Source organism: Melitaea cinxia, chromosome 29 (assembly GCF_905220565.1).
Source record: "Melitaea cinxia chromosome 29, ilMelCinx1.1, whole genome shotgun sequence".
Taxonomy (NCBI): domain Eukaryota; kingdom Metazoa; phylum Arthropoda; class Insecta; order Lepidoptera; family Nymphalidae; genus Melitaea; species Melitaea cinxia.
The window spans coordinates 7,471,634-7,492,483 of record NC_059422.1 but is presented as its reverse complement, the minus strand read 5'-3'; the positions used below and the strand labels follow the sequence as shown (position 1 = coordinate 7,492,483).

The 20,850-nt window shown below is 34.6% G+C and overlaps 1 protein-coding gene across 1 annotated transcript in view; it reads right to left on the bottom strand.

Annotated features, from left to right (window-relative positions):
• The window catches only part of LOC123667867 (transcription factor CP2-like), a 30,689-nt gene continuing 9,839 nt past the window's right edge, over positions 1-20,850 (bottom strand). The window contains exons 4-10 of the mRNA XM_045601701.1: positions 9,783-9,844; positions 8,497-8,542; positions 4,323-4,413; positions 2,572-2,687; positions 1,696-1,770; positions 1,159-1,306; positions 1-613 (exon numbers count right to left, since the gene is read on the bottom strand). Of these exons, the coding sequence (XP_045457657.1) occupies positions 467-613; positions 1,159-1,306; positions 1,696-1,770; positions 2,572-2,687; positions 4,323-4,413; positions 8,497-8,542; positions 9,783-9,844 (685 nt within the window). The 3' untranslated portion in view covers positions 1-466. The remainder of the gene's footprint in view (positions 614-1,158; positions 1,307-1,695; positions 1,771-2,571; positions 2,688-4,322; positions 4,414-8,496; positions 8,543-9,782; positions 9,845-20,850) is intronic.

The following is a 20,850-nucleotide window of genomic DNA, read 5'->3' as shown; positions in this document are numbered from 1 at the left end:
TGATTTTCTTCCTTTAATGGCAGTTTGTTGTTTCTTGCGAAACAGTTGCCAATAGCCAATAATGATGTTGTCAACATCTGTTTTTTACAACTACTTCTTCTTCTTCTGGTATAACGGCTCCCGTGAGGATTTGCCAATGTCAGAGTGAGTATATGGTTTTATGTTTAAAGTAAATGCTCTGCTAAGAATTTTTTACAACTACAACTCTTGGCTTTATTCCTGCTAATATCGACATCATGGTAATCTTAAATTGCCAGTTGTAATTTTGTTGTCATTTACCAATCCTGAATTGTAATGACATTTCAAATAAAGCAGTTGTCATGTGGCTTTTATTTTCTTCGAGTTGCCAGTTGTAAGTTTGTTGTTACTTGCCAATCCTGACAATCATTAATGACATTGAAATGCCAGTTGTCATGTGGCATTTACATTGTTTGCCAGCGATTGTCAGTTGGCATTTATTTTAATGTCAGTTGCCAGTGGGACTCAGGAGCAGTGCGTTGTCTTCGATTACTTCCAAACGGTAAGTGGAGTTGTCCGGTAGATGACGGACAAGCTCATCTGTGAGACGTACCCTTGCATTGTTTGGTCCGGACACGAGCACTGTTTCGTAGTCCTGTAACAATATATAAGTACATATTAGTAAAACAATTAATTATTAATATTATTAAGTTTGAAGCAATTATATTTATTATTTTATCACTTAAAGTATTGTCATCGAAATATAAATAACGACAACAAAAAAAGGAGCATTATCGTAGCATTTCTATTTCAACGATTTCAAGCTCTTATGTATATGTATATTCTTTATTGCACTTAAAATCACATAGAAAAATATACAGTACAATGGCAGTCGGCAAGGGCGAACTTATCGCTAAAAGAGATCTCTACCAGTTTACCCATAGAGAGGCTCTTAACGCCTTGATTGTTAGTTATGTCCACGTTTTTCATGTACTACTGGTGCGTCAAACAAACTTATGCCCTTCTGATAGTAACAGAAGGTTATATATACTGATCTCAAGAGGTGTTGTGTTGCTGTGTAAGGTACAGAGCTCCTGGGGTGTAACCCACCATTAAGCAGCGTACTTGCGATACTTCTGGTGTTGCAGGCGTGTATAGGCTATGTATAACCGCGAACTTAAACTAAATAAAGCGACGTACCTGTGTATGAGACAGCAACGTTCTTAGCTTCAATAATAATTCATGAGCGCGGGCCGAGTGTAGATACAGAGCGCTGTGGACACTCCCGCTGCTGCCACTGCCATTACCCACCACGCACACGTACAGTGTCAGGCGAGGCTCGATACGTCTGTTAAACGAGAGGATCATTAGATGGGAGCGGTCATTACAATGAGGCAATCCTTAGACTGATTCAGCTGGTAACATTCCACTGCTGGGCATTGGGCTTTCTTCATATAGGAGTCAGATCGGAGCTCAATCCACCACGCTGTTAAACTGGTGGTTGACGAAGATTTTAATTGTAAACATCTGTATAGGATATACAGGTTAGTGGGTCTGGGTGTTTGTGCTTACTTAGTGTTCCCACTCTCGATTTGATTTAAGACGTGTGTCTTGAAAGTTGTGATCCAATTGGGGCCATTGATCACTTATTAATTAAATTCAAACCAACCTAACACTCATCTCGTAATAATCTTTATCCATCCTAAAGGTTCATTAGTTAATAACAAATAAACTCACTTGGCATGCAAGGCGTTGAACAGACGAATGCCGTCAGCTAGGCCGCAAATCTGTATTATGTCATCTCGGGACAGTCTGTAAGGACAAATACATTTACTTTGAAACTATAGAAAAAAGTAAAAACGCGTAGCTACTGTAACATGTCTAGACACTGTTGGTTATTTTATAACACAACTAGCTGTGCCACGCGGTTTCACCCACGTCAATGTGAGGAAAAAATAGCCGATAGCCTACCTCGGTACATGGGCTATCCAAGACATTAAGAATCTTTCAATTCGAAAGTAGCTCCTGGGACTAGCGCGTTTAGACAAACAAACTTTTCAGCTTTATAAGATTTTAACTAGCTTTTATCAGCGGCTTTGCTCGCATTGAATTTTCTTTTATAAGTATCCTGTGTTACTTCTAATACCTCCAAGAATATGTGTACAAAGTTTCATGATGATCGGTTCAGTACTATTTGCTTGAAAGCATAACAAACAAACTTACATTCACATTTATAATATTAGAAGGGATATAGATTTAAAAATACTATATTTCATTAAATCCTTTAAATTGTTTAAATTAAATTTTATTCTTAATTCTTATTATTTTGAACGAGTTGTAGAATGATTTATAATTAAAAAACCAATAGCATAAATCTTTACAAATATTATAGAGCTAAAGAGCTTGTTTGAATGGGATCATCTCAGGAACAACTTGTTGCTAGTTAGTCCACTTACCGAGGACAACTGTAAGCTACCCTATACGCTATATAATATTTAAGCACATTTCCCCTTCAAATTAACGCAGGTAAAACCACGGGACACAGTTAGTACCAATATATAGCAATAGTAAAAAGCAGTTATCCCTTAAAAATATGTGGAATATGTGTGTTACCTCAGCAAATCGGCCCCGGAGAAGTTGGCGAAGGTAGCGACGTGCTGAGCGAAGCGGTTGCGGGACAACCACGCCTGGGTCTCAGAGGATGACGCATCCTTGGACAGGCCGTAGTTCTGGAGAACGATATTATATATATATTAATGCTTTATGAATGAAAAATTTTAACTGAGGGCATAGCAGGAAATATTCGGTCCAAATTCTGGAGCAGCTCGACTGGGGAAGTACCTCGACCTTACAGAAGATCACAGACAAGTAGTACCGCTCCCAAGCAGTGTTGTGCTCCTGTGTAAGTAAAGTGACCAGTAGGCTTACTCTTGACTTCAATCCCAATCTCACAAAAACACGAATTCAATACAGTTCCAGTTCCAATCTGCAATATTTTGGTACTCTTGACCAAATCGAGCTTTCAATTGAATTGAAATTGAAATCGAATTGACGATCGGTTTCTCGTGTAGCCATTATAATAAAAAATAATAAGAAAATAAAATTTAATTCATGAAATTTTATGTTTTTTAAATTATAATGTGTCTCCAATAATTAATTATTATCTTTTATATTGTAATTCCTTAAATTAAACCTAAAACTGATTTTTTAAGCATAAAAACGCAAGATATATTATACATTCTGCATAATGTGTGTTGTTGTTAAAAAGAAGCTTATGGCTGACGCAATTTTGAGACTTCTAAATTTCAAATTATCTCAATTACGTATTTTCTTAATTTAATATTTATAATTAACTTATCTTCTTTCTTTATTTACTTCTGTAATAATTTCTGCAATTTTACCAGTGTTAAGCTTAAATTAGTGAATACAAAAGTTTATTAATATAGTTAAAACATATTAGAGACTTAAATACTGTGATTTCTATTTAAATATTAGAAACATAAATACTGTGATTTATATTTAAATATTAGAGATATAAATACTGTGATTTATATTTAAAAATTGCTACCTTAGGTTAAAAGAGGATAAAAGACTAATTGTTACGCAATTAGTTTTATTTTAATAAATACTGTGATTGTGATATTGTTGATAATATAAAAGTATACATAGTTAATATATGTTAAAAATAAGCGCCAGTCGCACCATTATCATAATAAAAAACACTTTAAGATACACAATCGAACACTAAAAAGTTAACTTTATTGAAACGAGTAAATTCGATCCCAAACACGATTTCCAAGTCGATAGTCAACGTCAAAATATTGTCAAGAGTGCAAAAAATGTATAAGATCGAGAAATCCCAATTTCTATTAGTTACATAAAATTCCACTGCAATTGAGTCAAATCGTGCGCTAGTGTAGTGTTCAAGAGTACCGATTGACAAATTCTCGATCCCAATCCTAAATTTCAAATAGGATCGAGTTTCAAGAGTAAGCCTGCAGAGCTCCCGAAGAAAAAATGGGGGATAGGGTTGGAAAGGCACTTGCGATGCTTATAGTGTTGCAGACGTCTATAAGCTACGGTAAGCGCTAACCATCAAGTGAGCCGTACGTTTGTTTGCCAACCTAGTTGTATATATAAAAAGATTAAGTTTGGCTAATTTTTATTTTAAGTTTACTAATACTGTATTATTAAAAAAATTAAGATTTGCGCGGAAATTCGGAAAACATATTTTTAATAGAAAATTCTGGAATTTTCCCCTTAACTCAAGAGTGAGTTAAGGCTTTAACGATTTCTCATATTTTTTTCTTTATCGAAGAAAAAAATTAAGGGAAATGCCTATATAATTATTATTAATAATATACCTTATCAGGGTCTTCGGCTGGTTGTGGCAGGTCAGGTAAGATCGCGCCGGGCGAGTGGCACGGCGGGCTATTCACTTTCACGTCGCCACCGCTGTGGGGCAAAAAACATTATGTTCATGACTCATTCAGCCTGTCACATCCCACCACTGGGCATAGACCTCTTTCTCCATATAGGAGAAGGCCGACCTTAATCCATCACGCTGCTCCACTGCGGGATTGTTATAATTAATTTATCAATATAAATTGAATCGCTAGCGATTTTTTTTTGTCGCAAATTGTGCGTGTTACAAATTTTATTTTATTTGAAATAAAATAATTTATTAAAATATTTTATTTTAAATAAATTAAATAATTGTTTTTTATTTTAAATAAATTAAATAATTGTTTTTTATTTTAAATAGATTAAATAATTGTTTTTTATTTTAAATAAATAAACAAATATCTTATTACATACACGCAAGGTCGTCTGTTTCTAAGATAAGCAACATAATGCTTGTGTTGTAATAGGGTAACCGACTGATATAACTAATTTTTTTTTTTTATTTTGATAAACATACAAAGAAATAATACACATCTTATATATAAAAATCTCGTGTCACAATGTCAGTAACAATAGTCCTCCGAAACGACTGGACCGATTTTTATGAAATTTTGTGTGCATATCGGGTAGGTCTGAGAATCGGCCAACATCTTTTTTTCATAGCTCTAAGTTATAGGGGGGAGGGGGAGGGGTTAAAAGAGGGTTTATTAACATATATGGCAAAATAACGTTTGCGGGGTACACCCAGACTTAGGCGGGAAGCGAACCCGACACCCGCGGAGCAGAAAGCAGAGCCGCTACAAACTGCGCCAACGAGCTAGTAGTTTCTTTGCTCGATTATGCCACTGCTCACCAACATGATGTCTGACGATAGTTATAATAACGCGGTGCTTGTTATATTCGTAACACATCTTTATCAGATAAGCAGATATCTCAAAAAGTATATTATCTAAAAGTACCGAAGTTTGTATTATCAAAAGATTACAACAATGTTTATAAATTGCCATATTCGAAGGAGTCCGTATTAAACTAGGAAACTTTATTATATAAATTCAACACGAATTGCAAATAAGTTTAAAATTATTTGATAATTTTATACACTTTTAAATACGACCATCGTTTACCTTAAACGTTATACGCTTCAGCCTGTAATATCCCATAGCTGGCCATAGGCCTCTTTCCCCATGTAGGAGAAGGATCAGAGATTAATCTACCACGCTGCTCCAATGCGGGTTGGCGGATATATTCCCTACTATGAGTAACGATCGCTATCAGGTGTACATGATAACAACCGGGACCGATGTTTGTTTGTTTGTTTGTTGTTGGGGGTGTTTGTGCAGTTCTTTAGGGTCTCCCCACCGAGCCTCGGAGAGCACGTTAAGCCGTCGGTCTCGGTTGTTATCATGTACACATGATAAACGTTATAAAGTGATCATAATAATTATCAACGAAAACAGTAAAAAAACGAGTGTGCTTTAGACCACACGACTGAAGTAAAACTTCTGAACAGGCCTGCGCTGTGTCCGAGATATACGAAACGTAACTGGCTATGAGAGGAAGAGAGAAAGAAAATGTGTGCTCGCACCTCTCTATTGCTGCGTTCGCCTCGACCGGTCACACTTTTCGTAACGCTCTCGTCACGCATTCAGCAGCTTACTCCAGTCAAGAGTGCGTAAAGAAGTTTTACTTGAAAAGTATTCCCCAAAAAATCTTACCAATTAATCTATTTCTCGTTAAGTTGGTAAAACTTATTATAAATATGCATATTATTTTGATTTACATATAACAAAGTACAATTTAAATATATTTTGTACATAATTATATTATTAACTACGACTAGTCCGTTGGCGCAGTTTGTAGTGACCCTGCTTTCTGCTCAGAGGGTTGTGGGTTCGATTCCCACCCCGAGTCTGGGTGTAATATAAATATTTATTTATATATTTATATATGTATTATTTATAAGTATGTTTATCGAAAAAAAGAAAATGTAGCTATATACCAGTCGGCTGTTGCTTATAACACAAGCATTAAGTTGCTTACTTTAGGAACAGACGACCGTGTGTTATTGTGTAGATATTTATTTATTTATTATTAAAAACATAAAGGCCACGAGGGAGCGTTCAAGTATAACGTGAACTCTGCAATGTGCTGAACATCGCCTGAGTAAGACCAAGTTGAAAAATTTTCAACAATTGCATTTAATATTTGTTAACTTAGATAGATTATAATCAAAATAATTTGTTTTTAACCGACTTCCAAAAAAGGAGGAGGTTCTCAATTCGACTGTATTTTTTTTTTTTTTTTTTTTTTTTTTATGTATGTTACGAGTACATCAGAACTTTTGACCGGGTAGACCGATTTCGACAAATTTTGTTTTAATCGAAAGGTGGTGTGTGCCAATTGGTCCCATTTAAATTTATTTGAGATCTAACAACTACTTTTCGAGTTATATCTAATAATGCGTTTTTACTTGGCGCTTTTTTCGTCGACCTACGTTGTATTATACCGCATAACTTTCTACTGGATGTACCGATTTTGATAATTCTTTTTTTGTTGGAAAGGGGATATCCCTTGTTTGGTACGGTGATAAGGAAACCAGGATCTGATGATGGGATCCTAGAGAAATTGAGGGAAACTCTCGAAAATCCGTAATAACTTTTTACTGGTTGTACCGATTTTGATAATTTTTAATTTAATCGAAAGCTGATGTTTGTCATGTGGTCACATATAAATTTTATCGACATTTGATAACTACTTTTTGAGTAATCTTTGATAACGCGTAGTTGCTTGACTATTTTTTCGTCGATCTACGTTGTATTACTTGTCGATGTAATTGAAGTCGGTTTTTTTTTTCGTTTGCGAGCAAACACAATTATTCATGTATTAAGAAACGTTAATTGTTACAATTAATTGTTAATAATATAAAGTAATATAATAACTATTCCTAATTGTGCAAAAAAAATTGTGTTTGCTCGCAAACGAAAAAAAAAAACCGACTAAACTAGGAATATCTCCTTTTCAACAAAAAAATAATTATCTAAATCGGTACATCCAGTAGAAAGTTATGCGGTTTAATACAAAGTAGGTCGACGAAAAAAGCGTCAAGTAAAAACGCATTATTAGATATAACTCGAAAAGTAGTTGTTAGGTCTCAAATCAATTTAAACGGAGCGAATTGACACACACCACCTTTCGATAAAAAAAAAAAAAAAAAAAGTTGAAATCGGTCCACACGGTCAAAAGTTCTGATGTAACATACATAAAAAAAATACAGTCGAATTGAGAACCTCCTCCTTTTTTGGAAGTCGGTAAAAAAAAATAGTAATACATGACGAAATATATACGATTTTTTTTGTCTATCCCGTTTTATCCCGTTAAAATATAGTCTATGTGATAATGTAACGTCCTGGTGTAAGAATATATCAAAAGGGGTTGAGTAGTTTTAAGTTCATTCATATTTACAAACGAAACGGGTACCGTTATATTTAAATATTTAAATGTTGCATTAAATCGTAATTATTTAAAAATAACAAAACTATTATCAATACATAAATAGACGCTAACTATTCATATCGCTACAGTAAGTTATGGTATTATACCATTACACCAATTATAGACGACTCGTTGACGCAACGGTCACAGCACTGGTTTTTGGCTGTTGCGCTGGCGGTTACGGGTTCGATCCCCACACATGACAAACATTTGTATTGGCCATACAGATGTTTGCTATGGTCTGGGTTTTTGTCCAGTCTTTGTGGGTCTCCCACCGTGCCTCGAAGAGCACATACGCCCTCAGACCCGGTTGTTATCATGTACCTGATAGTGATCGTTATTCATAGAAGGAAATACATCCGTCAACCCGCATTGGAGCAGCGTGATGGATTAAGCTCTGAGCTTTCTTCTACATGGGGAAAGCCCTGCCCAGCAGTGGGATATTACAGGCCGAAGCGGTTACACCTATATCTTACATAAGCAGTTATAAGCACTGTTAATCATCACTCAGTACCACTCCTAAGCGTTACTGTTTCACACGATTTCATGCCACAGACCGATATATCTTTTCTTTAGGAGGTAATTCGAGAAACTGGACATTTTTCTTTATAATATTAGTATGTATAGGTATAGGATACTCACTCTTGGCAGTACAGCGGTTTCATCTGGTTCGGTGAAGTGAGAATTGCTGAAACATAAAAAAATACACATTAATTATGAAATAAACGTCCAATAGGGCTCAGACGGGAATTGTGCGAGACATGGACGAATTGTTGTTAAGATCGCTACTTCTTGTATAATTGGTGACCTTTGATTTTTATACATTTTAAATGTTTTTTTTTTATATTGGAATGTAAGCTTCTTTTTGCATGTGGTGTTCACCTTAATAAATTATTTGTAAGATTAATTGTAACACTTAGCTCTAAAGTATTTATTAAGATTAGATTTAAGTTATTGTGTAATTAGTGTTAACAATTACTGGTGTATGTATGAGGGTAGATTCAAAAACTCATTAGAGTAAAAGTTCTTTACGCACGCTTGACTCGGGGAGTAGGCTGGTGATTGCGTAACGAGGGCGTTACGAAAATTGAGATCGGGCGAGGCGAACGGAAGTTGTGAGGGAGATATATGTTAGGAAATATAGAAAGAGAGACAGTTACGTTTACTTCAGTCGGTGGTCTAAATCACACTCGTTTTTATTATTCTTAATCTTTCCACAATCCCATCTACAACAACATTTGAAAGTAAATTTATATAGACAGTTTTTTTTTTTTTTAATTTAAGTAGCTTTAGCTTTTTATATTTTTAGGAGTTTACATTGTACTAGATTTGATTTGAATTAGATCGGTTCGCAACAGTCAATCAATCAATCAATCAAAAACAGCTTTATTCAAATAGGCTCAAAGAGCACTTTGGAATCATCATTTTACAAATTAAAACTTTTAAAATAAATTATTATTTTTGTAAAATTGAAGCTACCGCCGATTCGGAACAGTTGTGGAAACATCAATAAATTTAGTTTAAAGAATTATTTTTAAACGCAAACTGCAAATGACTTCAAGATATGTATTTTGACTACAGACTGGGGACTCAGTATTTATAGTTATTTACTTAGTTATTAAAATTATTTGGGATTAATAACACAACGAAAATGAATGAAATACACAGGCCGAAGACGGGCAGTAGCGTCTTCGGTGCTACAAAGCCAGCTCTGCGGTCACCAACCCAGCCTGCCCAGCGTGGTGACTATGGGAAATACACGTGAGTTCGCGCCATAATGTTTGACGCGAACTTGGGGAGGCCTATGTCCAGCAGTGGACTGCGATAGGTTGAAGTGGGGACTAATAACTTTTTAGTAATACAGCAGTGTAAAATTGTGTATGTGTGGTTCATATTTGGTGATAAAAATGCAATTTTTTTTTGCTTACCAGGCTGCGTTAGGACTGGCTTGTTGACCAGTATCGGGCTTGCAAGTGACTTCGGGGCGACACTGAAACAAAATTATTGCTTTTATTCACATATCCATACTTTTTTTTTATAATTTAAGCTGGTATTTTTAATTGAAACAATATTTCCTTTATGTTTATAAATGAAAATTCCAATGTAACTAAAAAAAGGGTCAAGGGTCGCTTTGTTCCTTACTTTATATATTTTTAATACAACTAGGTCGGGCAAATAAGCGTACGGCTCCCCTGATGGTAATTGATCTTAGCTTATAGACGCTTATATCTTGCTCAAAATATGGAGCAGCCCGACAGGAAACCACCTTACAGAAGATAACAACTAAATAATACTGTTTTCAAGCAGTGTCTGGTTCCTGTTGGGGAGTAAGGTGACCAGAGCTCCTGAGGGGATTGAGGATAGAGTCGGCACCAGGCTACAGCCACGCTAATAGCTTACCATCAGGTGAGCCGTACGCTTGTTTGCTAACCTAGTTGTATAAAAAAAAAAATCGAAATATACATGAAAAGAAAAATGTTTCAGTACAAGGTTCTCCTATCTTAAAAAGAAAACAATTCGCTAAATGAGCGGAATGTTATAGTTTATCTATAATCATTCACTTAAGAGTTGATTCCCCGTTAAACCGACTGTTCCTCATAATTAAGGTCTCAGGAGATCAATAATTGTAAGTCCGTTGCTAGTCAATTAATGTTACAGAAATATGCTTACGACAAACTAAGCTGAGGTATATTGCACGCTTTTTCTACACTTAGCTGACCCGGCAAACATTGTATTGCCAATAAACTATCTACTATAAGTGTGCCGGGATTTACTAATAATCGAAAGCGTTGTAGACAATGAAAGTATGCTTTATTTAGTTTAATAAATTATCTTTATTAAAGTAACAAATATATCTTAATTTATAATTCTCGATATCTATCTAAACATCTGTTTGCTGGATGAGAGGTGACAACGGTAGACATCTAGCAGGGATAACTGATCGATTGATAGTTGATCAGTTATCGACCGGCGAAGGCAGGAGATCAAATTGAATTGAGAAAAAAATGATAATTAAAGGAAATTATTAAAAAAAAATAAAAAATGTGATAGAAAAATAGGAGTTGATCATAGAGGTGGAAAATTAAGAGCAATATAAAAAAATTATTCTAAGTCATGACAAAATAAATAACTTGCCAAAAAAAGTTTATAATTAACAAATAAAATATAGGGGGTTGATCGTAGAGGGTTGAAAATTTAGGTTTGTATGTATTTTTTTATGTTGTATTATAAAAAAAAATAATTAATCTAAAAATAAAAAATAAATTGGGGTGGACTTCCCTTAACATTTAGGGGGATGAAAAATAGATGTTGTTCGATTCTCAGACCTACCCAATATGCACACAATATTTCATGAGAATCGGTCAAGCCGTTTCGGAGGAGTTTAACTACAAACACCGCGACACGAGAATTTTATATTATAATAATAATAAAAACTCTTTATTGTACACCAAAAGTGAGCAAATATTAGATTTATAAAAATATTATATATTAGATTATATGTATAAACCTTCCTCTGAAATCACACTATTTATTAAAGAAAACTGCATCAAAATCTGTTGCGTAGTTTTAAAGATCTAAGCATACAGACAGCGGGAAGCGACTTTGTTTTAACATAATGATGACATAATGTTTGTTTTGGTCTTAATAATTTGTGTAATTTCTAATGTCTATCATTGCGATCCAATCAGGACTATTGAGAGTTAGGTTTTTGAATTTTTTTTTTCATTTTCCCTTCAATCTTAACTACACCAACCTCTTCAGTAACTTCTTTATTATTTGCCCTTTTTAATAATATATCTATGTCTGGTTTTGCCTACTTAGCATTAGATTTTGGACACCATTTGTATTGAGCTTACGTCAAAGTTCTATCTCTAGTGAGCAAATTCAGATATAGATAGAATATTGAAACTGGCTGTTAATGATGTAAATATAAGCCAACCACTGTTAATCAATCTGTGTCAATATGGTACAATTAAGAGTATAAAAATTAAAAAATTATTAATCAATTCAGTTTAAATTTTTTAAAATATTTTTATTATGCTGGTATCTTGATAATAGATATTGATTGTTTAAAATTGTATCAAATCATGTCTATGATAAAGCGAAAATAGTCCTTGAATGAGATATAACATAATACCATATATACTTTTTTATATAACATTAACTTGTTCCTAATCGCATGACCTACTTATTTTATATTTTGTTTATATAATATTATAAAAATAATTATTAGTTATTAAAGCATTGTGTTTTGTCAACAATACCCACATATTCTGGAAAGTAACAACAAAAACATTGTTACACGCAGCGAAACTAGTAAATACCGGTTTAGTAGGTAACCAAAATTTTTAATATAATTAACTTAATGCGTATACAAAACACGTAACTACTTTTTGCCGCGTAAACAGGCTATATTTAGATACAACATGTAAATAAGTATTTACGGTAAACGAGTCCGCCCCGGTCTGACTACCACGTTCGCCGCTCTCAGTCTCCTGGCTAGCTCTCTATACGTATCAGGATCGGCGTCGATTTCCACCTCGGTCTTCAAGAGGGAAAACTTCATACGCCACCCGTTGGTTTCGACACCGTGGACAAGACGGGCCCTCAGGACCACCCCGCGACCCACTTGCCGCGCACTAAGTCTCTGCTCGAGAACGAGCATAATACTCGTCAGCTGTAGTCCTGTCTCGTAAGATTGAAGAAGATAAACGCGCCCGATCCGATGCGGTAGGCAAAACCACCGACAACCACCATAGCTGGACCGCGTCCCACCTCAACAACCATTGGTCACGCTTATAGAGTAACGAGAAACACGTATATTATATCAAAATCCCGGTCACAATCCAATTCACTTGTCCAACATTATAATCACCGGAACGTCACGCAGCTCGTATTGCAGTGTGAAAACAAACCGTTTTTAGTTATAAATGAACGGATACACGTGCGAGTTAACACCGGTTTCGAAGCAGTTAACGAAAATTAGTTTTATCAATGGCAAATAATATCGAAAATAGGAAAACAGGACTGCGAGGCGACCAGAGTAACGCAAACAACTGAGCGGAATGAACTCTGATTGGTGAAGCGCGTTCCTTCATTGGATCGAAACCAGTTCGAGTCGGTTTATGTGGGCCGCGGCCGGCTCGCGTTAGTGCATCGTACAACGTCACGGCTCTAGTGACGCGACCGAACGTCGTACTTATATTTATCGATAATTTACAATAACCGCTTTTAAGTAAAATATTCATGTTTTTACCAATGAAAATTATTATGTTTAAACTAAGTGAGTTTTCTAAGCATACATTTCAAATGATTAAGACATATCGGCAACAAACCGGATATAATATCTTACATGCAGTTTCGGCCAATTGTATACCAATTCGTTACTAACTAATGCGATCCGGTTTTAGTCATTAAATCGAATTTGTCGCTTGTTCCACTCGACGGAATTATCTTACATCACTATAAATTGCTATAACAACTCTAGACGGCTACGCGGCTTTAGTCATCGTTCCTATATTAGTACCGTTTTACATTTTGAAAAAAAAAATGTTTGTTTTTTTTTACCTCTGAAGTAACAGCGCAATTACTTAGCTATGCTAGCTAGTTCAATTTTTTTTTGGTGGAAAAAGTGTTATTGGAAATAGATAATTTATATTTGAGGTTCTAAGGAATGATCAGATTTTAGTAGGTGAAGGAAAATGTATGTAAACGAGCTTTAATACATTATTACTCGAGTTTTTGACCGATTTTTATTCAAGAAAAATCAGTTTACATTCAAAAATTTACAATTTTTTTCTATGAAATATAAACATTTTTGATATATTTCCATTCGAACTGTGTTAGATATGGATCAAGGGCTGGCAAAGAAAATCTGAGAAGAAATGTTGAACATAGGATTTTAGTATAAGCATAATATCGAGCATGGGCATGGTTCTTTTTGTGACAGAGATGCACCCTGCTCAATGTGCAATGCGATCTCCACTTTGTCACTGAATGCTCAATATTGGTGCCTATTCATAAGTAATTACATCAAGTACCTATATACTTGAACATTAAAGTACGAATCACGTGAAACTCAATCGTCTTTTGTTTTACCATTCACTCAATTACTATTATTACAACAATTCATCGCTGTCACCGGTGCCTAAGTATATTAATGATATAGATATGTGGTTTAAATCACACGCAAACCATCACTAAATTTATAATGATTAACAGTGCTTTTTAAAAATTAACTGCGGTATTTCTTGACAGATCTTCTCTGCAGAATCTACATTCCGAATCAGTGGTTGCTTCAAATTAACCATAATAAAATTTACAAGCACAATAATATTAATTTTTTTTAAATGGCGACTCAAAAGTAGATTTCAAGCATACAACAATAAATTAAATTTCAGTTTTGATTGAATTATTCCAAAGTCACATAGAATGGAGAAAACAAGAAGATCTTTGAAAATTTGACATGGCAGTTTGTTTATTGAGGAAGTTTTAGGTATACAACAGCTTCAGTCATAAATTAACGGCTTTCAATAATAATAAATAGCAGGCTTGCCAGAAAGTTTTGATTGAAGTCGCCCCATCTTTGATCGAAAGTCGCAAAATATTCTTAGCAGTCGCCCAATGAAAGTTTGAACTACACTAGGATCTGGCTGTCAGTTTTTTATGACAGTCTATCATAACAGACTCGAAATTATAAATTATTTGTTTAAAATATTATTAACTTACATGATGTCCCAAGATACAAAAGATAAAATTAAAGATACAGATAAAATACATTGACTCAATTTCAAAATTAAAGGAAGCTTATTGGGACATTAAAAAAAAAAACAATATTTTTTGTAACGGTTTTTGTACTTTTAACTTGTTGCCAACGCTGAGGATTAAAAAGAGCCTAATTTGCGACTTGTCGCCCAAACTTAAAAAAAGGAGCGTATCCATGAAAAAAAATCGCCCAATTCGCGACAAATCGCCCCATCTGGCAGCCCTGATAAATAGCGCGTAATTTTGTCAACGTTACGTAGAATAGACTTCACGAAGGATATTGATCGATGCGTTCGAAATTACAACCACAACGAAATTTAAAGGATGGTAAGATGATATTTAAGATGAATTAAAATAAAATCGTCCGTCCGTTTTTTAAGTATGAAACATACTATTGTGTTGTCTAAAAATAATCATCATTATATTTCATTATACTACGTGTATTATTACAATGAGCTTCAATGGCAAAACAAAAACAAAACAATTGTTTATTTACTACTAGATTGTTTATGTTGTATATATTTGCGATAATAAGTAATTAAACCGATACGTATCGTCTGATTAATCATTCAATACTTGATATATACATATGAGCAAATAGACATAACCATCTAACATTGTTTATACTGTATCTAACATACACACACGGTCGTCGGCTCTTACGATAGACAACTTAATGCACATTTCACGGAATGGACGACTGATGTACATATTTAAATATTATATATAAAATTCTCGTGTCATAATGTTAGTTACCATACTCGTCCGAAACGGCTGGACCGATTTTTATATTATGTGTGCATATCGGGTAGGTCTGAGAATCGGCCAACATCTATTTTTCATATTCAAGTTATAAGTAAACACAACGTTTGCGGGGTCAGCTAGTTACTTATATATTTTTAACAAATACATTCGTATAGTACGTAGAAATATACTCAGAATGTAAATATGAGACACGAAACTGACGCGAAACAGTGTCAGTGTTGCTGTGACCGTTGCAAGATTCGTTGTTATTTTATATGTAATTGTAGGGTAAAAAATAAGCACACTCTTCGCCTAACGCTAAGGCCATGAACACCAGTACCTACGACTCTCCCCAATCGTCCTCAGGAGCTATGGCCATCTTACTAACCACACAAACACACCACTACCTAGAATCATTAGGCTATTACCTTCTGTAAGGTCAAGTACGTCTTCAATCGGGCCACTGCGAAACTTCGAGCAAGATATTACCCACTGTAACCTACCTCAACAACGTTACGTCAATAGAGTTGCAAGTAAAGCAAGAGGATACGATGAGTCATTTCGAATATTGCAGCATCCTCAAATCTAAACCAACGCAAACAGGTTTCAATTAACTTCGGTAATAGCAGTTACACTATTTATAGAATTCGCAACGCAATTCATAAAAATGACTAATCGTCAGCAGATTTTAGGATTACATAAATGATAAAGATGGACTTAGTGACGGTGTATTTAATGCAAGATTTACCAAATTTATATAAAATCATTGTTTATATTTTTTTAAACAGTAAAGGCGGAGTTTCTTTTCGCTTCTTCTCTGCAGAATTTGTATTTCGAATCGGTGGTAGATTAATTTTTAAAAATAATTATTTGTAAAATGACGATTCGAAGTTGCCTTTAAAGCATATTTGAATAAAGACATCTTGATTTTTATTTTCAAAACATTTCATGTAGGTAGTTGTCTGTCTGTCTCTCCTGATTACGAAATTTAAATTGATGCTTGACATTGGTCAAGGTGACCGCTACTTTATATAATACGCCTAATTGTCAGAGGTACACCTCTCCGCTGTGAGGATAATTTCGGCGTGTTTTTTGATCATAGATTTTTTCTTGTTTCTTATTCAAAAAAAAAAAAAACTTTAAAGTGTTTATTTAGAGGTGTTTAAAATGTCAATAAAATTCAATGATTAATAGAATTTAAATAAGATCTAGCCACACAATAGATTTACAAGTGAACTTTAAAATACTGCTTCTATTTGACAGATATTTTGTATGTATAGAAATAAATAAAATTGGAGTGTCTGCTTGTAATATTAAAATAACGCTTTTTACTAAATTCATATGTATGTATAGACGGTACATATACCAAAAAACATTTTCTACAATTTTTGTCTGTCTGTCTGTCTGTTTCTTTTGGCTAATCTCTGAAACGGCTGAACAATTTTGACGGGACTTTCACTAGAAGATAGCTGATGTAGCTAGAAGTAACTTAGGCTAATTTTATTTTAGAAATTTATTTATTGTATAACTCTGCGAACTGAACAATAACTATTGTGTTAAATTCCACGCAGGCGAAGTCGCGGGCACAGCTATTATCTAATATAGTGAAGGTGAAAATTTGTCTGTTTGTTTCAATGCACTAATCTCACAAACTACTGGTTCGAGTTGAAAAATTATTTTTGTGTTGGATAGTCTATTTGCAGAGGAAGGCTATATATAGGCTATTTTTTCCTAAAATTAACGAGTACGAAATCGCGGTAAAACGCGCAGTATTTGTAATAAAATAATGCCTCTGGTACAAACTACAACAAAGATGACGTACATGATACAAATCCATAAACATACTTATGTCTTCCTTCAGTCTGGTCTGGTCTCTATAGTAGCTAAAAATAGCTCCGTGTCATTGTACGAATAGATACATCAATTGAATAACAAGGGCTCAATTGAGCAACACTATGTTAAATTAGGTTCACAGAGGCCCGTTCCGTGAGTTACCAGCTTACTTTCTACTTTCAAGAACGTAGTGATAGGCATTAAAGTATCGATATATCGATTAAGTAGCGGTTTTTTGACAATCGTTATACTTTATCTGTTATAAATATTATATGTATGTATAATTTACAGTACGACAAAGAGATTTCAAGGTAAGTAGACGAAAAAAATTAACAAACGCACTAGTCGGCACTACGATTTTCGAGGGTTTCCCTCGATATCTCTGAGATTCCATCATCAGATCCTGGTTTTCTTATCATGGTCCCTTGGGATATCCCCTTCCCAACAAAAAAAAATTATCAAAATCTTTTCATAAACGACGAAGTTATCTCCAAAAATACATAAAAAAAATATATACATAATGGACGATGGATGACAATACAACGATAAATTTGACATCGTATATGTAATGAAATTCCAAGCCCACATACAAAACGTCAATAAAATATATCCAGTAGTTTAGTCACAAAATATGATTTTTCATTTTTTTAAATTTCTACGTGATGTATAATATTAATAAACTGTCACCCGCAGGTTAACGGCCATTATTTTGAACGCGATTCCTAAAAACAGTCGATTCGTCACTTCATAATATTACGCGTAATTAAAAACGTGCAAAATTGTTGGGAGTGACTTGTGCGATATTTAACGCTTTATTTTTGTAGTGACAAGGACGTTAACGTAGAATAAATACCTAGTTTAAGTGTTATTAAGTAAATTGTGCGAAATTAGGCGCTTACGTGTTAATAGTAATAATAGTTTTTATTTTATTTACAATACCACGTTATAATTACACACACAGCTTCGGAGTACGCTGACATGATTTTTGTTTATAGAGAATGCCACGGCAATGCTAATTTAGCAATACAGAAGTATCGGGAGAGATATGGGAACACCCGTATTTGTCCAACCGATGGCCGCACTATTACAAATGCTTTCCAGAGGATACGGGAAGATCAATGCTTAATCCCGCATTTTCTGTGAAGTTTTATAACAAACGACTTGTACTCAACAGATGTAAATATAGAATTACTAGCTGTGCCCGCGGCTTCGCCCGCGTTGAAATTAGTGTGTCACAAAGTTTTCTCGGCAAAATTATAGTGAAACTTTCATCAAAATCCGCTTAGCCGTTCCGTAAACCTTCCTCTTAGCCCTCTCTCCAATGGTGAAACCGCATGAAAATCCGTTCAGTAGATTTTGAGCGAATCGATCACATACACTTTTGGGGACTTTGTTTTATAATACACTAACTGTTGCCCGCGATTACGTCCGCGTGGTTATAAAGATATGCATTACCATTAAGTTGTTTAACGCAAATTATTTTTTATTTCAGTCACTTGAAATGCTTATCAAACTGAGTAACTTTTTAAAAGGCACAATTTAGTATTGTTTAATAGTTATTTTTATAAAACCTCTCTATACACCACATTTTTAGTTTTATTTTTTATTTTTTTAACTCCAAAAGAGAGTTGATTTCTAAAGATACATTATCTGGTCACCTTTCTATCTATAGAGCATACATTATTTGGACACCTCCTCACCATCTAAAGAGCGTACATTTTAAATTTCAAGTCTCTTACTTCTAAAACATAGGACTTTCATACAAACTTCAAATCCCCGTTTTATCCCCTTAAGGGTGGAGTTTCGTAAAATCAACTCTTAGCGGATTTTTACGCCCTATAAGGAACCTACCTGCCAAATTTCAAGTTTTTAGCTGCTATAGTTTCGGAGATTTCGTGATGAGGGAGTCAACCTACCATCCCCCGTTTTAACCCCAAAAGGGAGTTGGTTTCTAAAGATACATTATTTGGACACCTCCTCACCATCTATAGAGCATACATTTTAAATTTCAAGTCTCTTACTTCAAAAACATAGGACTTTCATACAAACTTCCAACCCCCGTTTTACACCCTTAGGGGTCGAGTTTCGTAAAATCCGTTCTTAGCGGATTCCTAAGTCTTATAAGGAGCCTACTTGCCAAATTTTCAAGTTTGTAGGTGTTATAGTTTCGGAGATTTCGTGATGAATGACCTTTCGCTTTTAAATATATAGAGATTAGAGCTTTTAATAAATTAAAAAATATGGTCGCCAATGGCGACATCATGTCAAAATTAATAAATAACATTATAAGAAGATAATTATAATATGTGCATCAGTGTTCATGGCGAACATAATTATCGAGAATTTAAAAATTTATTTACCTACTATCACCTACCAAACAAACCAACGAGTAGTACGTTGTGTCACCGCGCGTCATAAACAGGTCAGTGAACCTATAGTTACACATGTTGTAATAAAATTTTATTATATTTTTTTATTATTTAGTTTGTTTGAAAAAAATTTTTTTTAGATTTTGACGTTAGGACTTATTTGATGGTTTTGTCATACTACATATAATTGTGGATGGTTCTATCAATTCTGCAAGGTATCAAAACCTTTTAGAAGAGAATTTACTGCCCTCTATTTCGTCACTCAAGCAACAAGATTCCTTAATTTTTCAACAGGATGGTGCTTCCTACCATACTGCAAGGACAACAAAGACGTGGCGAAAAGCACCCCTACAATCGAATGGCCATCTAACAGCCCGAACTTACGCCAATCGAAACCATGGTGGTGAACGGATGGTGGAAAATGAAAAAAGTTCTCCGTAAAAATCCATCAAGATCGAAGAGCGACTTAAAGGCTAAACTCTTGGCTGTCTGGGAATCAATTACGCCTGAGGATTGTGCAGCGTTGGTTGCAACCATGCCTCTTCACATGAAAGCTGTCATTGAAAGCAAAGGCGACATAACTAAGTGGTAGACGAACTATTTTGCGTGAGTGACAAAGGTAGACGAATACTTTTGCGTTATGTTTTCTAGAATATTTTTTAATTTTTTTTTTATATTATGTAAAGTCATGAAAGACTTTCAGTTATATTAAAATAAACTTTAAAATGTTCCTCAAATTGTGGTTTACTTTTTATTAAACGTTCTTAATTATTTTACCAATATTTACTTTCTATATTTTACGCTTTGCACTACTTTCCATACTAGACGAACTATTTTGCAACAAGGCTCGTAGTTTTTTTTTTTTATATCACTAGGTCGGCAAACAAGCGTACGGCTCACCTGATGGTAAGCGATTACCGTAGCTTATAGACGCCTGCAACACCAGAAGCATCGCAAGCGCGTTGCCGATCCAATCCCCAATCCCCCCAGGAGCTCTGGTCACCTTACTCACCAACAGGAACACAATACTGTTTGAAAACAGTATTATTAAGCTGTGATCTTCTGTAAGGTCGAGGTACTACTCTACCCCAGTCGGGCTGCTCCATATTTTGAGCAGGAAATTCCTGCTGTGCCCTACCTCAGTTTAACAGTTCACACTCAGTTACACATCATGTAATAAAATTTTATTATATTTATCTTATTTAGTTTGTTTGAATTTTTTTTTTTAGATTTTCATGTTAGGACTTTTTTGATGGTTTTGAAATACTCCTATAAACTAGTTTTG